This window comes from Phaseolus vulgaris, chromosome 4 (genome assembly GCF_051622355.1).
Source record: "Phaseolus vulgaris cultivar YP4 chromosome 4, ASM5162235v1, whole genome shotgun sequence".
Lineage (NCBI taxonomy): Eukaryota > Viridiplantae > Streptophyta > Magnoliopsida > Fabales > Fabaceae > Phaseolus > Phaseolus vulgaris.
In genome coordinates, this window is record NC_143501.1 from 5,186,128 (window position 1) to 5,204,866 (window position 18,739).

The 18,739-nt window shown below is 31.7% G+C and overlaps 2 protein-coding genes across 2 annotated transcripts; both read left to right on the plus strand.

Annotated features, from left to right (window-relative positions):
* The first annotated feature begins 1,759 nt into the window (after positions 1–1,759).
* On the plus strand, positions 1,760–10,104 carry LOC137836919 (mogroside I-E synthase). The gene is given in 3 exon segments (XM_068645715.2): positions 1,760–2,489; positions 9,193–9,900; positions 9,903–10,104. Coding segments are annotated over 3 exon segments (1,389 nt in total). The 5' UTR covers positions 1,760–1,844; the 3' UTR covers positions 9,939–10,104.
* A 6,701-nt stretch (positions 10,105–16,805) lies between these two features.
* Positions 16,806–18,625, plus strand: LOC137836920 (expansin-A10). The gene is made up of 4 exons (XM_068645716.2): positions 16,806–16,955; positions 17,051–17,190; positions 17,338–17,626; positions 18,080–18,625. Exons 1-4 carry the CDS (start codon positions 16,942–16,944, stop codon positions 18,387–18,389), a joined length of 753 nt encoding a protein of 250 aa, XP_068501817.1. The 5' UTR covers positions 16,806–16,941; the 3' UTR covers positions 18,390–18,625.
* The last annotated feature ends 114 nt before the right edge of the window (positions 18,626–18,739 follow it).

The window sequence follows — 18,739 nt, forward strand, 5'->3', positions numbered from 1 at the left end:
AATGAATTGCAATCAGATCACACTTATATTATCTATAACATTTGTGAATAATTCTTCTTTTTTAATTCTTATTTTTTTCATAATTTTTTACTATTTTACAGAAAAAGAGTGGACACACATGTTCTCACTACTAATAGTAATAATAATAGTGTGTTTTTTTTACTATATAAATAAAATACTTTATTCCCAATTGTAGAGTTGAAGACAAGTTGGGACGAATTTGTTTCTGTTTCTATTGAACTAAAATGGTTAACTTGCTTATATACTTTAATATGAATTTGGTCTGAGCAAAACATAGAAATATGAAAAACAAGATTGATTTAACTAAAATTAAATTAAAAAAAATTAGAATAAGTTACTATTATATCTTTTATTTTTAAAATTTTCTTCAATACTATTTTTTAAAATCTACAAAAAAAACCCTTATTTTTTTTTAAAACATTCACTAGTACAAAAATAAGAAAAGAACGCTCCTTATTTAATGCGGTTCAGCGCTTAAACGCATTCGTAAAAAACGCGGTGACATTTTTGAAATTATTTTGATTTACAAATGCGGTTATTTGAAGAACCGCATTTGTAAATCAAAACGCTTGATTTACAAATGCGGTTATTTAAATAACCGCATCTGTAAATGGTTTTTACCCTAAAAATTTTAGGCGCTCAACAGTTTCATTCATTCTTCGTTTGCGCTCACAACTGTTCTTTGTTTTCTCTGGTTGCGAAGTTCTTCATTTTCGAAGGTACGTAACTGCATTGCCCCTTATTCTCTTGTTTCCATTGCTCCTAACAACTGCATTGAACTCCAATGGCTTTCGCTTTCCATATTGCTTTCGTTTTTAATGAGTTTCGCTCTGCATTTTGAAGGTGTACTCTTCCATTGCTTCCGCCGCTGTCGCATTTCGCTCTCGCCGCTCCGCCACCGCTTCCGCCGCCGCACTCACCGCAGCTGCCGTGTTTCCTCCTCTCCCCTTCCACTCTTCACCAACAACGTGCCCCTAAAACCCCAGCTCATTCCGAAGAATATACAAATGCGAGCTCATTCAAAAGAATATACAAATGCGGTTATTTCAAATAATCGCATTCGTAAATCACATTTACAAATGCGGCTCTATAGCCGCATTTGTATTTCTCTGATTTACAACTGCGTGCTGATCAAATGCGGCTCTATAACCGCATTTGTAAATGTAAAATAGCCGCATTTGATTAACATTTCTGCGCTAGTGATTACTTTTACATTTTCATATATTATACTAACCCTTTTTTTAATTTTAAAAAAATACATGATCATTAAATAGAAATTAATTTTAAAAACAAAATACTAGAAGAAAATTATTAAATAAAAATTAATTTTAGATAAAAAAATAATTAATTATTAACAATTTATCTATCATAATTAATCAAGTGAGTTTGACTCCCTTAATTTTGTAAGATATTATTATAATTTACATTAAATTCATTATTTTCACAATCTTTAAAAAGTATATAACTAATGTTGATATTAAAGTGAGTTAGACAATTAAAAATATAACACTGACTCATTTAAAAAATTAAATAAAAATTAATCTCAAAAGTTAGTGCAACCAATTTAACCTTAACCATAGAGAAGATTGAATTAATGGAGCATAGCCATCATGCTAAACCCTATCCAATTCTGAACCGCAAATTCAATTCCTTAATAATGTTGATGTGATAGGTAAAACATGAATTGACGTGATTTGTAATTGTATTAACTTGCATGTTATAAAAAAGTCCTTTTATTGTCCTTTTACATGGAGTAAATCAACCCCTCAGCTCTTCAACATCACAAACAGTCACCAAGAACAAGTTGAGATTCATCAGCAAAAATGGAGAAGAAAAAGATGGGTAGGAGAGCACACTGTTTGGTGTTGTCATATCCAACTCAAGGTCACATTAATCCCTTGCTTCAATTCTCCAAGCTATTGGAACGCCAAGGGGTCAGAATAACTTTTGTCACAACTCGTTCCTTCTGCAGTAACCTCCAAACTGTGCCTCCTTCTATCGCCCTTGAAACCATCTCTGATGGCTTTGACAAAGGGGGGCCAAGAGAGGCTGGGGACTACAAACTCTATATCAAACGTTTTTGGGAAGTTGGGCCACCCACCTTTGCAGAGCTTCTTGAGAAACTTGGTAGATCAAAAGATGAGCATGTTGATTGTGTTGTCTATGATTCATTCTTCTCTTGGGCACTGGATGTGGCCAAGGGATTTGGGATAGCTGCAGCAGCTTATCTCACTCAAAACATGGCTGTGAATAGCATATTCTATCATGTTCACTTGGGGAACTTGCAATCTCCACTCACACAGGATGAGATTTCTCTTCCTGCATTGCCTAAGCTTCATCTTCAGGACATGTCTTCTTTCTTCTTTGATCAAGATTTGTGTTTACTTGATTTTGTGGTTTCTCAGTTCCCCAGTATTCACAAAGCTGATTGGATCCTGTGCAACACATTCTATGAGCTGGATAAGGAGGTAACAACCAAGCAATTTCAATGTATATACATTCTGTTTAACTTAAATGTTTCCTTTTGTGTTTTCTATCAAGTTACACTGAAACCATTTTTTTTTTATCAGCAAATAGCAATGAAATTAAATAAGACCACTTTAGGGGTGGTCCAACCCTTATACAACAAAACAGATTTTCTCAAAGAGTCTTTCCATCTACATATCAACCAAAAGACTTCCTACTCTCTTTCCCATCTCAATCAATAATAAAAGAAACCCAAGAAACAACCTTTTACATAAAAAAACTAAACATAATACATACATACCAAGGGTTCAAGACACCAATCAAAGAATGAGAAATTAGCTGACGGTATCTTTGATGAGATCCATGACCAAACCTTAATCTGTGTTAGAGAGAAAATTTTAGTGTGATCAACCACTCCACCTTTAAATAAACAATTATTCCTGTGCCTCCATATCTCACTAACCAACGCAATCCACAGGTTTCCCATAATAAGATTAACTGAAATAGGTGCATCCAGAATCTTAAAATGTTCAAAATGAGACCCAGGATCCATACAATCCACTGATCTTATTCCTAACCAGTTATAACAGAGATTCCAAATTAGCCAAGCAACTCTGCATTCGCAAAACAAATGATTTGTTGTCTCCTCTGACCTCCTACACAAGCAACACAAATTACTCTCGATCTCGATTCCTCTTCTCTCTAGATTAACCCTACAAGCAACCTTGTTTTCAATCACTCTCCAAGCTGTGACTTGAGCTGAGGGGAGCGCCTTAATTTTCCAGAAAAATTTATACCTTCTTAAGTCTTCCTCACTACCTTCTCCCCTTAAAAACCCATAAGCGGACTTAACTGAAAACTCAGTTGAATCGCTATCCTTCCAAACCCAACTATCCACTGTTTCTGTCTCTAGTGTCTTATTAGAGATCAACTCTAAAAGTTGACTTTCTTGCTCCTCTTCCCAAGCGAACAGACCCCTTCTCCACCTTAAGTTCCACTTCCATGTCCCGTTTTCCCACAATCCACAATCACATAAAACTGCCTCCTTATTAACAGATAAAGAATATAGCCTTGGAAAAGTGCTATTCAATTCTTCTGAGACAATCCAATTGTCTGACCAAAACATAATCTCTCTCCCGTTTCCGACCTCCAAATTCAAACGATCTTCAAACTTCCCTCCCCAATCCTCAGACCTCCAGACCTTCCTTAAATCTCTCCACCACAAAGAGACCTTACTTTTATTATCTCGCTGCTCCTTCAAACCTCTCCATCCTCCATACTTAGATTCCAATACCTCCTTCCACAACCCCCCTGCTTCTGTTTTCAGGCGTCATATCCATTTTCCCATCAGAGCCAAATTAAACTGTCTGACATTTATAATACCAAGCCCTCCTGCTTCCTTAGGTTTACAAACCTTATCCCATGCCGCCCATGCAATCTTCCTTCCATCTGACCCCCATCCCCACAAAAAATTCCTCTGCAGACTCACAATCTTCTTTAAAACAATAGACGGAATCTTAAAAAGAGAAAGATAAAACAGTGGTATTGACGACAAGACTGACTTAATTAAACAAATCCTCCCCGCCATCGAGATAAATCTTCCTTTCCACCTGCCTAACCTTTTCTTTACCCTGTTAACCACCTCATCCCAGAACTCACCCCTCTTATGACATCACCCTACAGGCATCCCCAAATATTTAAAAGGAATGCTCATTACCTCACAATTTAGAATTTTCGCAAAGTGAAGAATCTCCGTCTGCTCCACCCCAATCCCACCAAGTCTACTCTTGGAAAAATTCACCTTAAGACCAAATGCCAATTCAAAACAGTTCAACATAACCTTTAAATTAAAAACACTTTTGCTCTTTGCCTTACAAAAGAACAAAGTGTCATCAGCATACTGAAGCATATTTACTTTTATCGACTTATTTCCAATCTCCAAGCTCTCAATCAAGTCCTTCTCTACTGCAGTTCTAGATACCCCAGCTAACCCTTCGGCCGCAATAAGAAACAAGAATGGAGCTAATGGATCACCTTGTCTCAGCCCTTTCTTCGGAATAAACTCCTTAGTAGGACTCCCGTTTACGAGAATTGACATCGACGCTGATTCCAAGCAAGCTTTAATCCAGGAAATCCACTTTTCACAAAAACCAAGCTTTCCTAGCATATAGTATATAAAATCCCACCTCACGGAGTCATATGCTTTCTCATAATCCACCTTGAAAAACACACAACTTTTCTTCTTCCTTTTCAACTCTTCTAAGGTTTCATTGGCTACCAGAATACTATCCAATAACCCCCTTCCTTGAAGAAAGGCAGATTGCCTAACATCGATAACTTTACTGATCACTTTTTTCAACCTGATAGCCAAAATCTTCGAAACTGTTTTATACACACACCCTACCAATGAAATCGGTCTATAATCATTAAGCTGTTGCAGATTATCATTCTTAGGAATCAAACAGATGAAAAAAGCATTTGAACCCCTAGGCCACTTACCATTGACCATAAAATCATTTACTGCTGAGATAAAATCTTCCTTAAGACAATCCTAACAAAACTTAATGAAACTGAAATTAAAACCGTCAGGACCAGGGCTCTTCGAACCATCACAACTCCAAACAGCATTCTTAACTTCTTCTTCAGAGATAACTCCGACTAGAGACTCATTATCTCCTTTTGATAACGAGGAGAACTAAACATTGTCCAACCTAACCACTGGCTCGGGCTCCCCAACGAATCTAGCCTCGAAAAACTCCCTGACCTTATTCATTACCACCTCCTTCTCCTCACACCATTGACCGTTCACTTCTACCCCGTTAATCCCGTTTCTCATTCTCCTCCATTTCACCGATGAATGGAAAAACTTTGTATTTAAGTCACCTTGTTTCAACCAATTTTTCCTTGCTTTCTGTTGCACAATCGCTTCTTGTTTAAATAAGTTCTGACTTTGTTCAGCCAACTAAAGTCTCCTCTCCTCCCGCCCAATCTCATCTAAAAAACCTTCGTCATCTCTTGAGTCCAACTCTTGAATTTTCTTTTGTAATAAGATACCTTCTTGATTGACATTCCCAAAAACCTCTCTATTCCACTTCTTCAAATCAAGCTTTAACTTCTTCAATTTCTCCTTTAGTACAAACATCCCTCCTCCCAACACTTCATAATTCTGCCATTTGCTTCGAACAAAATCTAAAAATCTTCCATCTCTTTGCCACACATCTAGACTTCTGAAAGGTTTCGGCCCCCAATCTACCGATGTTGTTTGGAGCACTATGGCACAATGATCAGAAACTGATCTACTGAGGACTAAATGTTTACTGTTCGGCCATACATCCAACCATTCCCTTGAAACAAGAATCCTGTCAATTCTGCTCTTAATCGTACCATTCGGCTTGTACCAAGTAAACTTTCTTCCAACCATCGGGATATCCAACAATTCTGTTCTTTCAATAAAACCATTGAACCCCTTGATTTCTCTACTATAATCTGATACTGAAACTGTGCTTTTTCTCTCCTCCTTCCTTCTAATTGAATTGAAGTCCCCAACAACACACCACACCTTGTTTTGTTGTCTCTTCCTGATCTCACTAATCTCCTCCCATACCTCATTTCGTGCTTTCAACGAACCGGAGCTATACACATTCACTATCGTAAGTTGTACCCCATCTCCTGCTTTCCAAACTCCTTCAATAACCGAATAAGTTTTTCCATTAAAAAATCCCGTCATATCAAAACTGCTTCTTCTCCACATAGTAATAATTCCTCCTGCATTATTAACTGCCCCATTCTCTAACCATTCAATTTCGTTTGAACCCCACAAATAATAACATAGCTCCTTGCTAATCTCTGAGCACTTTGTCTCCTGTAGGCATACAATTCCAACCTCCTCTTTTCTAATCAAGTCTCTTAAGTATGTTCTTTTCGTGCTTCCACCAATCCCCCTTATATTCATACTAATTAGACTCATCATCTAAAACATTATTCTCCATCTGACAACATCTGTAGTCCCGACTCTCCAAGGTACTCAGTCTATTTAAAACTACCTCTTCTTCTTTTAACAACGTGAAACCCATCTCCTTACCAGATTTCCACGCCCTCTTGATTTCACCCTGTTCATCTTTTAATCTCAACATTTTTCTATATTTTCTAACATCTCTAACTGAGATAGAAATTTCTGACCTTAAACCCTTTAACGAAACTGACTTAAATTATCTTTCAACCAACGGTGACTTTCCATCTCTTAGAATCGATATATCGCCTACCCCTCCTCCGATATTGTCCAACAACCTCCCTACCGGACAACTAGCAGAAATTAACTCCATCCCACACATCTTATTCTTTTGTGTAATTTCCACCACAACTCTATCATCAACATCCGTGACCATTGCGCCCTGTACTAGCCCCATCGTACTCATCTTTTCCGTAACTTTTGTTGTCTCGTCGTCTATCTCGCGCACAACGATTCCTTCGACGTCCGCAATCATTGCACCCTGTACTGACCCCTCCATGCTCAACTCTTTTGTAACTTTTGTTGTCTCGTCTTCGGTCTCGCACTCGACGGTCTCTTTGCTTCCTTGATCAAACCTTCTCAACTCACCTTCTTCCTCATCAAGCTGTCCAACCTCTTCGAACTCGCGACCACCGTTCACCTCCACGTCGCTGATTCCCTTCGTATCACCGCCCCGCTTTGAGCTCTCGCTGGCGCCACCCCCCGCGACGCACCATGGCGTTCCAGGCTCGCAAAAGCCAGTACCAGTGTACGCCGTCGCCGTCGCCTGCGTTTCTGGAGCGACCCGTGCTCCTTCACCACCACCCATCACCGTTCCCACGTCGGTCGGCGCTCCAGACGCCGTGAATTTCTTCCCCGCGTCGCCCACCTTCGACTGTGATTGAGAAGGGATGCCGACGACTTTCTCCACTGCAGCTAGCTTCTCCGTCGATGTCTCCACCCTTTCTTCTCTCCCTACCTCTCCGTCGCACCCTCGAAAGTCATCGAGGATTCTGCCGCCGCCGCCTCCGCCTTCCACCATGTTCTCCACTCTTTCCATTCCAAACCCTAGTTGCATTGCCACGTCAACAATTGGGTCTGAAATTGGGTCAGAAATTAGGGTTTCCCCTACCCAACTTTCTGCACTCAATTGGGCTTGAACCGGCCCACTGCAAATTAGGTCATCTGCCCATCCCCCAACAATATTCCCAACTGTAGCCGTTCCACTATTATTCTCTACTAATATATTATTTTGTGCCTCCCTTTTTTCCAAGTTGATAATCCCCTCTTTCCTTGGTTCCAACATACTATCATTGTGACTCTTTCCAACAGAAATAATTCCTCCATCAATGCATGTTCCGCCTTTTGAATTTTCTCCCTCTTCTGCCGGATACTGAACAGTCGTCTCCTCCCTTCTCTTCTCTCCTTGTCTACCATCATGATCTGAGTACTCAAACTCTGATAAAACTTCACCTATGCTGGAGTCGAATTGTGCTTCCGATTCATCCTCTGAAGCCACCCCCCACTTGTGGAATGGAATTCCAAGTGAAGAAACAGGGAAAATTTCTTCCTCGAAAAAAACCTGACATAACCTATCATTTATCTTCATTGATTTCGCCTGACTTACCTCCATGCCCAAAGGGATTCTAATACTCAACCTTGCATATTCTAACACCTCCTTAGAAATTGTTCTTTCATCAACCTCTACGAGCTTGCCTAAAAGAGCCCCAATGCGTTCAAAACATTGGTTGCTCCAAAGAGCCAATGGTATACCCCTGCATCGGAACCAAACTATCTTCTCAGAGACCGCAAAAGAGTCATCCCATGGAACAATTGACTCAAAAAATCCTTCAAAACATTCTTTGTTGTCTGCAATCAACCTCTTAATTTGTCCCTCTTCTTCACTTGATAGTAACACAAACATTCCTCCTAAGATTCTCACCCTTACTGAGTTAAAACCTCCCAAAATAAAATTCTCTTTGATTTTTTGCACATCCGCTGCCCTTAACATTTTCCCAATGAAGCATCTCTCCAACCAAAATGACGTCTCCGCATTAACTCTAACATGTGGCAAAAAAACATCTTCTTCCTTCTGAACGCGACCTGCTTTTCCACCCGTAACTACTTGTGCATAAGAGCACTGTTGATTCTTCTGTTTCCAGACTTTTCGATGTAAAGTCGGACTCCATGTACCATGTACAAGCTGTTTTTCCAAAGCATACTCATCCTTAACTTCATGAAATTTGACAAAACCGAAACGTTTTTTCCTGGCGTTTAACTTTCTAGAAATGAAGACGTCTACAACATGTTGAAAAACTCTCCATAAATCTTTTTCTTGAAAATCATTTGGAAAATTAGTGAAAAAGAAAGAAGCTTCTGCCATCACCCTCAAACTTCTCCCACTCTCTCTCCGCTCTATTACACTGAAACCATATTACTTGAGAACTTGTCTCATGATTAGAAATATGAAATACAAATATAAATCTGTATGTCATTTTTGAATGATTAAAAAGTACAGCAAAATTATTTTAATATCTAATTTAATTAATATAATGACTAATTATTTTTGTTTTTAAAATTAATTTTTGTTTATAAAATTAGTTTTTTTAATGATTTTATATTTATTTATATATATATATATATATATTTATATATTGAGATAAATAGATGTGTAATTTTTATTTTCTCCAATTTTGCATGTAATCTTACATTTTTAGGCAGCAGATTGGATTGTGAAGGTTTGGCCAAAACTTAAGACTACAGGACCAAACATTCCATCATTCTTTTTAGACAAACAATATGAAGATGACCAAGAATATGGGGTGACACAATTCAAGAGTGAAGAATGCATTGAATGGTTAGATGATAAGCCAAAAGGGTCTGTTGTTTATGTATCATTTGGGAGTATGGCTTCCTTTGGTGAAGACCAAATGGAAGAAATAGCATGCTGCTTGAGAGAGTGTTCCGGTTATTTCTTGTGGGTGGTGAGAGATTCTGAAGAAACCAAACTTCCTAAAGATTTTGAGAAGAAAACAGAAAAGGGTTTGGTGGTAAAATGGTGTTCCCAATTGAAAGTTCTTGCTCATGAGGCTGTTGGGTGTTTTGTGACACACTGTGGTTGGAATTCCACATTAGAAACTTTGTGCTTAGGAGTTCCAACAGTTGCAATACCATATTGGTCAGACCAACAAACAAATGCAAAGCTTATTTCAGACGTTTGGAAAACTGGAATTAGAGCTCTTGTTGATGAGAAAAAGGTTGTGCAACGAGAAACTTTAAAGCATTGTATAAAGAAAATAATGGAGGGATGTGAAGAAATGAAGACCAATGCCATTCAATGGAGGAATTTAGCAGTAAGAGCTCTTAGTGAAGGTGGTAGTTCTTATGAAAACGTCAAAGAATTTGCGAATCAAATTTATGAAATTCACAAGCTTCATGTTCTAAAATAGAAATTGCTTTTTGATCAGCATAGTTGTTGTTTTGTATTTCCATGTAATAGGTTGGTTAATAATTCAGTATATTGCTTCATGCTAAGACAGATAATTCATGTTATATTTTCATACGAACATTTTATCATACTGAATAGTTATTTTAGTTTATCAGTAAATTTGAAAATGACCAGTGATGAATTTTCGCATTGTGTATATATAGAACATGTTGTATTATCTAAGTTGATATATAATCTAAATTGATGGAGTAAAATGTATAAATTGTTATAAACCCTAACCCTAAAAGTAAAAAATAAAACATTACAAAAAATTATGTCAATAACATCCGAAAAATACATGAATTGCATGAAATCAAATGATCAAACACGGACACTAAAACTACTTCCATGAATTAAGATATTTTAGGAAACAGAAAAAAAAAAAATATATGAAATCAAACTTACCATCCCTTGGAATTTTTCATTCACAATTGGCCCATGAACACAAAATCATATCGTCAAATGAATTGCAATATTATCTATAACATTTGTGAATAATTCTTCTTTTTAATTCTTATTTTTTCATATTTTTTTACTATTTTACAGAAAAGAGTGGAGACACATGTTCTCACTACTAATAGTAATAATAATAATGTGTTTTTTTTACTATATAAAAAAATACTTTATTTCCAATTCTAGAGTTGAAGACGAGTTGGAACGAATTTGTTTCTGTTTCTATTTAACTAAAATTGTTTAACTTGCTTATATACTTGAATATGAATTTGGTCTGAGCAAACCATAGAAATATGAAAAACAAGATCGATTTAACTAAAATTAAGTTAACAAATTAGAATAAGTTACTATTGTATCTTTTGTTTTTAAAATTTTGTTCAATACTGTTTTTTCCAAATCTACAAAATAACCCTTAATGTTTTTTAAAACATTACTTTTACATTTTCATATATTATACAAACCTTTATTTTAATTTTTAAAAATATACAATTATTAAATAAAAACTAATTTTAGAGACAAAATATTTTTTAAAAAATAATTTTGAAGACAAAAAATAATTATTTATTATATTGACTAAATTGGATATTAATTTTAGAATCTAATTTAATTATAATTAATTATATATTAATTTAGAAATTAATTTGAATAAATTTTTTAGTCTCTAAATTAATATATAATTCACTTAATATATTAATATAGTAACTATTTTTTTCTCTAAAATTTTTTTTATTTAGTAATCTTTTAGTTAAAAATAATTAGTTATTATATTAACTAAATTAAAATTATTTAAGAGATTAAAAAATTCTTGATGTTTAAAGTAATTCTTATTATTATTAAAATTAATAATTTATAAATTAAGTAGCTAATTAAATACCAATTTAAAAATTAATTATAGATTTTATTAATATATTAATTATTTTAGATATCAATAATTTTTTAATTTATAAAATAATATTAATTTAGTTAATATAATAATTAATTATTTTTTATTTTTAAAATTAGTTTTCTTTTAACAATTTACCTATCATAACTAATGGAATGAATTTGACTCCCTTAATTTTGTAAGATATTATTATAATTTACTTTAAATTCATTATTTTCACAATCTTTAAAAAAAGTATATAATTAATGATGATATTAAACTGAGTTAGACAATTAAAAATATAACACTGAGTCATTTAAAAAAAGTAAAAAAAAAAAAATTAATCTCAAAAGTTAGTGCAACCTATTTAACCTTAACCATAGAGAAGATTGAATTAATGGAGCATAGCCATCATGCTAACCCCTACCCAATTCTGACCCACAAATTCAATTCCTTAATAATGTTGATGTGATAGGTAAAACATGAATTGACATGACTTGTAATTGTATTAACTTGCATGTTAGCTCTAATAAGGCTATATTTGAATAAATGAGTTTTCCATAAATTAAAATAATAATAATTTATGTATAAATTAAAAAAAATTAATTTTAATAAATTAAAAGTGAAAGAAATTATATGAAAGACTTTACAAATTAGTTGTACAAACATTAATATTAATTTATTAAAAAATCATTTTGATTGTATTTTTCTTTTTTATAAATAAATTAGTCAAAATTTGAGTTGCTAGTTTCTTTGTTTATTTTATAAGTTAGAAATGTAGAAAAAAAATGTTGGAAAATGATGTTTTGGTGGTAGAGCTAAAGGTTCTTATCTTTCCCATGTGAAAAAGTACTTTGATTTGTCTGAGCTGACCCTACAAACCCACAAAGTTTTAGGACTTCTCAACACCTGCCGACGAAATTAACATATATATATATATATATATATATATAATGCATTAGATTTTTTTTTAATACTACAATTGTTGGTTTAATTAAATTTTGTGAACTGATGAATCAAACTAATATGAAAGTAATTTTAAAATAGTTATTTGACACTTTCATCATCCAATTTCTTATTTTTAATAATAATAAAAAATAACTTACTTACTACAATAAAATTATAAAAACTAAAAAATAATAAAAAATAATTTTAAAAATAAAAGATAATTAATATTTATATTGAATAAATTAAATATTATTTTAGAATTTAAAATAATTAATGGTATCTAAATTAATTTTAATTATTAATAAATATTTTTTAAATTTGTATATAATTAATTATTTATATTTTAACTAATAATTAAAATTTTAATAACTAATTAGATAATAATGTAAAAATTGTTTATCAATTATTTTTTTATTTTTAAAATACTATTTAATTTAGTTAATATAGTAATTAATTATTTTTTATCTTTAAAATTAATTTGTATTTAATAATTTTTTAGTAGTGAATTTTAAATATTAAATTATAAGAAAATAAAAAATAAAATAATGAATTGCTTTTAAATAATTTGATCCTCTATTGTATGTTTGATCATTATTTTTTTTTAAAATAAAAATTTTCATGGCATCATTATGCAACTTGACATCTCATCTATGCGGACACCTCAAGTAACAACAATCATTTGCATCATATGAAAAAAAATATTATTAAAAAAAATAAAAAATAAAGAGTATACAAAAACATGGAGAGATTAGACCAAAACCCATATATTACAAAAAACGATACACATTTATTCATAAAGAATTCTAATAACAGACTAGACAGTAGTCTATTATACTAATGAAAAGATTCTCTATGAATAAATCCTAAATTAAGACCTGTATTTCACTGATTACTAATGTTTGATCATTATTTACATTTAAATTGAGTTTAGGATATATGATACAAGTGTTTAGGATAAGTTTTTTCAGTAGTTTATTTCAAATCTTAAAAAAAATAGTATGTTTTAATAAACATTTCGGTTATGATGGTTTAGGAAAATAATCTATAATTTTATATGAAATAGTTTAAACTTATTTTTATTCAATTATAAAAAATATTTATGAATAACTTTTTTCACTATATATGCTCTTATTTAGTTAGCACTTGATTAAGTTATTTATCCCTATTCATAAGTTTAATTTCAGTACTTTCCTAATTCTTCTTTCAAATTTTAAATACATTAAGTAACAAGAAACTTGTTTTTTTTTCTAAATTTAAATTTTATGAATGAAAAATTATTTTCTCAACATTTAATATCCCGAAAAAACTATAATACACATATACTAAAATATACTAATACACATACACTAAAATATACTAATATACTAATAAATATATATATATATATATATATATATATATATATATTATATCAAACTATTAAATTCTAAAAAAATATGCACATACATTTTTTTTAGTTTTTGGTACTTTCACTTTTACTAGCTATAATATTATTTGTTTTCCATACAATCACAGTATTCATCATACACAACGTAAGAGTAATGTAATTTAAATTATTTTATACACATGATACATATAACACAAACAAATATATATACATGTCACACTCATGAACATGATCATACAAACACAAGTTACATTTGTTTTTTTTTATCACAAAATTAAAAGAATTTCTTAATATAAGATGCTTAATTAATTAGTGTCACATAATGCTTTTAAAACATAATTGTATTAAACTTTTTTTTATCATAAAGTAATATTTATTATATTATTAAGACAGTATAAGTTGTTGTAGATAACATCAATTATCTCAAAATAAAGATTGGATGAGTCAGGTCATAATCGAATCATAATTATTGTTGTTGCACCTCTTAAGTAGAAAGAGTTACAAATTGACTATCAATTATAACTTTACCTTCAATCCAACAATTGGTATCAAAGTGTTAATCACAAGTTCAATTTCTAGTGGAAAAATGGTTCAAACGAGAGATTTTGCAAGTTGTCCAATTATATTGTGTGGTATAGGTAAGATATATATATCATTGATATTAAATATTAACTTCAAAATATTTAATTTTATTAATTTTTTATTTTTATTTTAATTTAGAGTGAATTAAGTGATTTATTTGTATTAATTACATGACCTATTATGTGTAACTAACTAATACTTTTCTTGTAATGATTTTTTTTAAAGTGAAAAAAAAAACACATAACTTTTATTTATAAACCCTCACATCTTTATTCATTTAAAACCTATCTTAATACAAAACTCCACTCTTAAACTTAAAAAAAAAATATTTTAAACTCAAACACTGAAAATGTAATAAAAGAAAGAAAAACTATTATAATTTTATCACATTTTAATAAATTATTTTGACCTTTAAATATTAAAACAAATCTTAACAAAATTGACAAAAACATTGTTCTAGTAAACCAAATTTAAGTCAAGCTTGAATTACATGTTAACCATCTCTAAAAATATCACAAATGAACAGAAGCATATCTTTAGAATAAGTGAATTAAAACACTAGTAGTTAAGAAATATGTGTGGATAATTTGATGCATGTGGTGTGAGTGTGATGAGCATAGTATAATAGTGACAAGTAGGTTTTGTGTCGGGTGAAGTGAGTAAATAGCACATGTTTGAATTTAATGAAGGAACAGCTTTGCATGCGTGCCAGCCAAACATATATGTCTTTGCAGGAACTTCTCTGTTGTTAACTTCCTTCATTCTATTCTACAGATGGAGACAAAACCATTTTCATGTCTATATCTTTCTACCCAATTTTCTACATAATATATAATATATATTAATTATATTTTCTTACCATTTGTGTCACACAAATTTATAAATGCTTTTACTTAAAAAGTAAATTATATTGAGCAATCTCATATAAATTAGAATAATAAAGTCACTCATAATATACTAATAATAATATACAAATTTCATTAATTTTAAATTAGATTTAAAATCTACTAAATTAAATTATATAACATTTTTTTTTCATAATTATCATTATTAAAAAAATTCTAAGGAGAAATAAAATTTAAAAAAAATAATAATTAGTTATTATATGAACTAGATTAGATAATATTTTAGAAACTAAAAAATATTAATATTTAAATTAGTTTTTTTTTAGTTGATAAATATTTTATAAATTATAATCTAATTAACTAGATTTTAAAATTATTATTTAAAATCTTAGTAGTTATATAAATACTAATTTAAAAAATATTTATTAATAATAAAAATTAAATTAGATATTAATAATTTTTTTAATTAAAAAATAATATTTATTTTAGGTGTAATAGCTAAATATTTTTTTTCTAAAATCATTTTTATTTAATAATTTTCTTTTAATTTACTAGAGATTTTAGTAAAATTATCTTATGTAAGAAAAAACATAATTCTAAACACAGTGTTGTTTTATTTTCTAATGAAATATTATTTTTTGTTTTTAACTAACAGAAACAAATAAAATGAATAAATTATGATAAGATTAATTTTATAAAATCATTGTGTTTTTATCAGTTTATTAACTTTTTTTATATCTTAAATAAAAAAAATTAGGCAACAATGATGAGAGAGAGTACATTAATTCACGGGTACAATAGTGAAGATGGATAGAGACAATACTTATTCCACCAAATAGTTTTTGGAGTTAATTAAAACCTAAATTATATACATATATATAACATTAAATAATAATTTACCGAAAATAATAAGAGATATTTCTAATTTTATAAATTATAAATAGGAAAAAAAACACCAAACTATATTATTAAGAATAGATACTATAAGAATTTTACTTATTTATTTATTCATGTTTGGATTTGACTATGATGGGATAGATATCAACACTAATTGCACCAACCATTCTGTCTGAGTGTGCTTTCTACCAAAGGGATTCAGCAAAATGTGAATGCAAATTGTCTATGGAATTATAATAACTGGATGATTTAATTTTAATTTAATATATTCTTATTATTGTTTAAAATTTATTAAAAATTATAAATTGTGTGTTTTTTATTGTAATTTTTTATTTATTACAAGATCTTATTTACTCATTTAATAATATATTATTAGATAAATATTAATATTTTCATATATTTGAAATCTAAGTCCTATGATGATGGCAAAGAAGAGTTTTAAGAAGTAACTCTTCTAGTACCAACATATCAAATGAGGCATTGCTCAAGATTCTTAAAATTTAGCAATTCAATAATGATTAATGATTGATAATTTTGAGATTTTTTACCACTAAAGTATATTTTTTTTATAAGAGTTACATTTACCAACTTTTTAGTTGTTTTATATATGTTTTTCATCATCTTTATCTATAATATCATCAAATTCATCTTCTCATAAATTTATGGTTATCATAATCTGGTAAAACATGTAAATAAAGTTATCAATTTTGAAGGGATAATTGTATTGAATACTTGTTGAAAAAATTGTGGTTGATACTGATTCTTGTACCTGAGTTGAGCAGGTAAGGATTCCATTGACTGATTTGGTTTGAGGTAAATGGTTTGATCTCCATTGAAAAACAGAGTTTGAAGAAAACTGAGTTGAGTCCCAATGCTGCTTACTCCCTCACAGTTTTTGAGCACTTGCATGGTCCCAACAGCTAAAGTGTGTCAGGGTTTGATGTTGACTCACCTCTATTTATTCCATCTCCAGTCCCCCCCTCATTTCCCAAACAACTCCATTCAATGTTCACATCCAAGTAATTTATTATCTCATGTCCTCCTTATGCTTTCTTTCAATTTATTGTTATAGGGATATCACATTGCTGAATCAAATTCTGCTGCATTTATGCAGGAAAATGGTTTATGTTGGTTTTTTCCTTCTGGGGTGTTTCTCCATCATGATCTCCTATGCTAATGGTTATGCCACCAATGGGGGTTGGAACAATGCACATGCCACATTCTATGGTGGAAGTGATGCTTCTGGGACAATGGGTATGTATTAATGTATGTATGGATGTGTTAATGTATTGCCTGTAGCATGTATGAACAAATGTGACTAAGAAATGTATGTGTTTGCCAAAATTGTACATTAGATTTTTCAAGTTTGCTTGCATAGTTATCTATATCATCCTATTGCAGGTGGGGCTTGTGGCTATGGAAACCTGTATAGCCAAGGGTATGGAACTGACACAGCAGCTCTTAGCACTGCCTTGTTCAACAATGGCTTGAGTTGTGGCTCATGCTACCAAATCAAATGTGCAAATGATCCACAGTGGTGTCTCCCTGGCACCATTGTAGTCACTGCCACTAATTTCTGCCCCCCTGGTGGATGGTGTGATCCTCCCAATCACCATTTTGATCTTTCTCAACCTGTTTTTCAGCAAATTGCTCAATACAAAGCTGGTATTGTTCCTGTGGTTTACAGAAGGTAACTTCACCACTCTATTTTCCTTTATCCTTTAAAGATTCTTGTACATAGTATTTATGCAACATGTGAACTAATTTGTACAAACATAACTACTTTCACGATGAGACTTAAATGCAGTTCTTTTGAATGTTTTTTTGTACTATTGGGCAATCACAGTTAAAGTTTCACTTCATAAACTACCAGGATTTTTCGATCAGATAACACCTAAAACGTCCAAGGAATTCTAGTTATGTTTGGGCTTTATTTTTATGAAAAAGTTTACATAATGCATTCAACAAAATGGTAGTTCACATGACTTGTAAGATAACTGATGCAAAAGTTGAGGAAGTTGTTATATATGACAGAGTGTGATTGGATAAGATGGTGAGTATAAATACTCCAAGTTTTATCCTTACTTTTACTACCTATTGGTCTTGAAGGTGATATTTTTGTCTTGATGGATTTTGATTGAAGGGTAAGGTGCAGAAGAAGGGGCGGAATCAGGTTCACCATCAATGGTCATTCATACTTCAACTTAGTCCTTGTGACTAATGTTGGAGGTGCTGGTGATGTGCATTCTGTGGCCATCAAAGGTTCAAGGAGTAGATGGCAAGCCATGTCAAGGAATTGGGGCCAAAACTGGCAGAGTAATTCCTACCTTAATGGACAGAGTCTCTCCTTTTTGGTCACCACAAGTGATGGTGGCAGTGTCCTCTCATACAATGCTGCACCACCAAGTTGGTCCTTTGGACAAACCTACACTGGAAGGCAATTCCTCTACTAACCAACCCTTTACATGGAACATCACTCTCATTATGTTGGCTACTACCACCAACATAGTAATAAGGATGCATCAAAGAGAAAACGACTACGGCATAGTTCAACAGTGTAAATGTGTCAATATTGAGCCACAAAATAGTGTGGTTTAGTTTAATCTAGTCTCTTGAAGATGTTTAGATTTATACTGCAAGATTTTTTCCAGATTAATTGCTACTGTGGTTTATGCTAAGTTAGCCTCAAGGGTACTTGTGTTTCTTTGCCGGCTGAAGAGAAGTAGATTAGAGATGGCATTTTGTGTGCATTATTACTGCACTTTGGCAAATGGGATTCTGTGCCTCTCCATAAAGACCAACT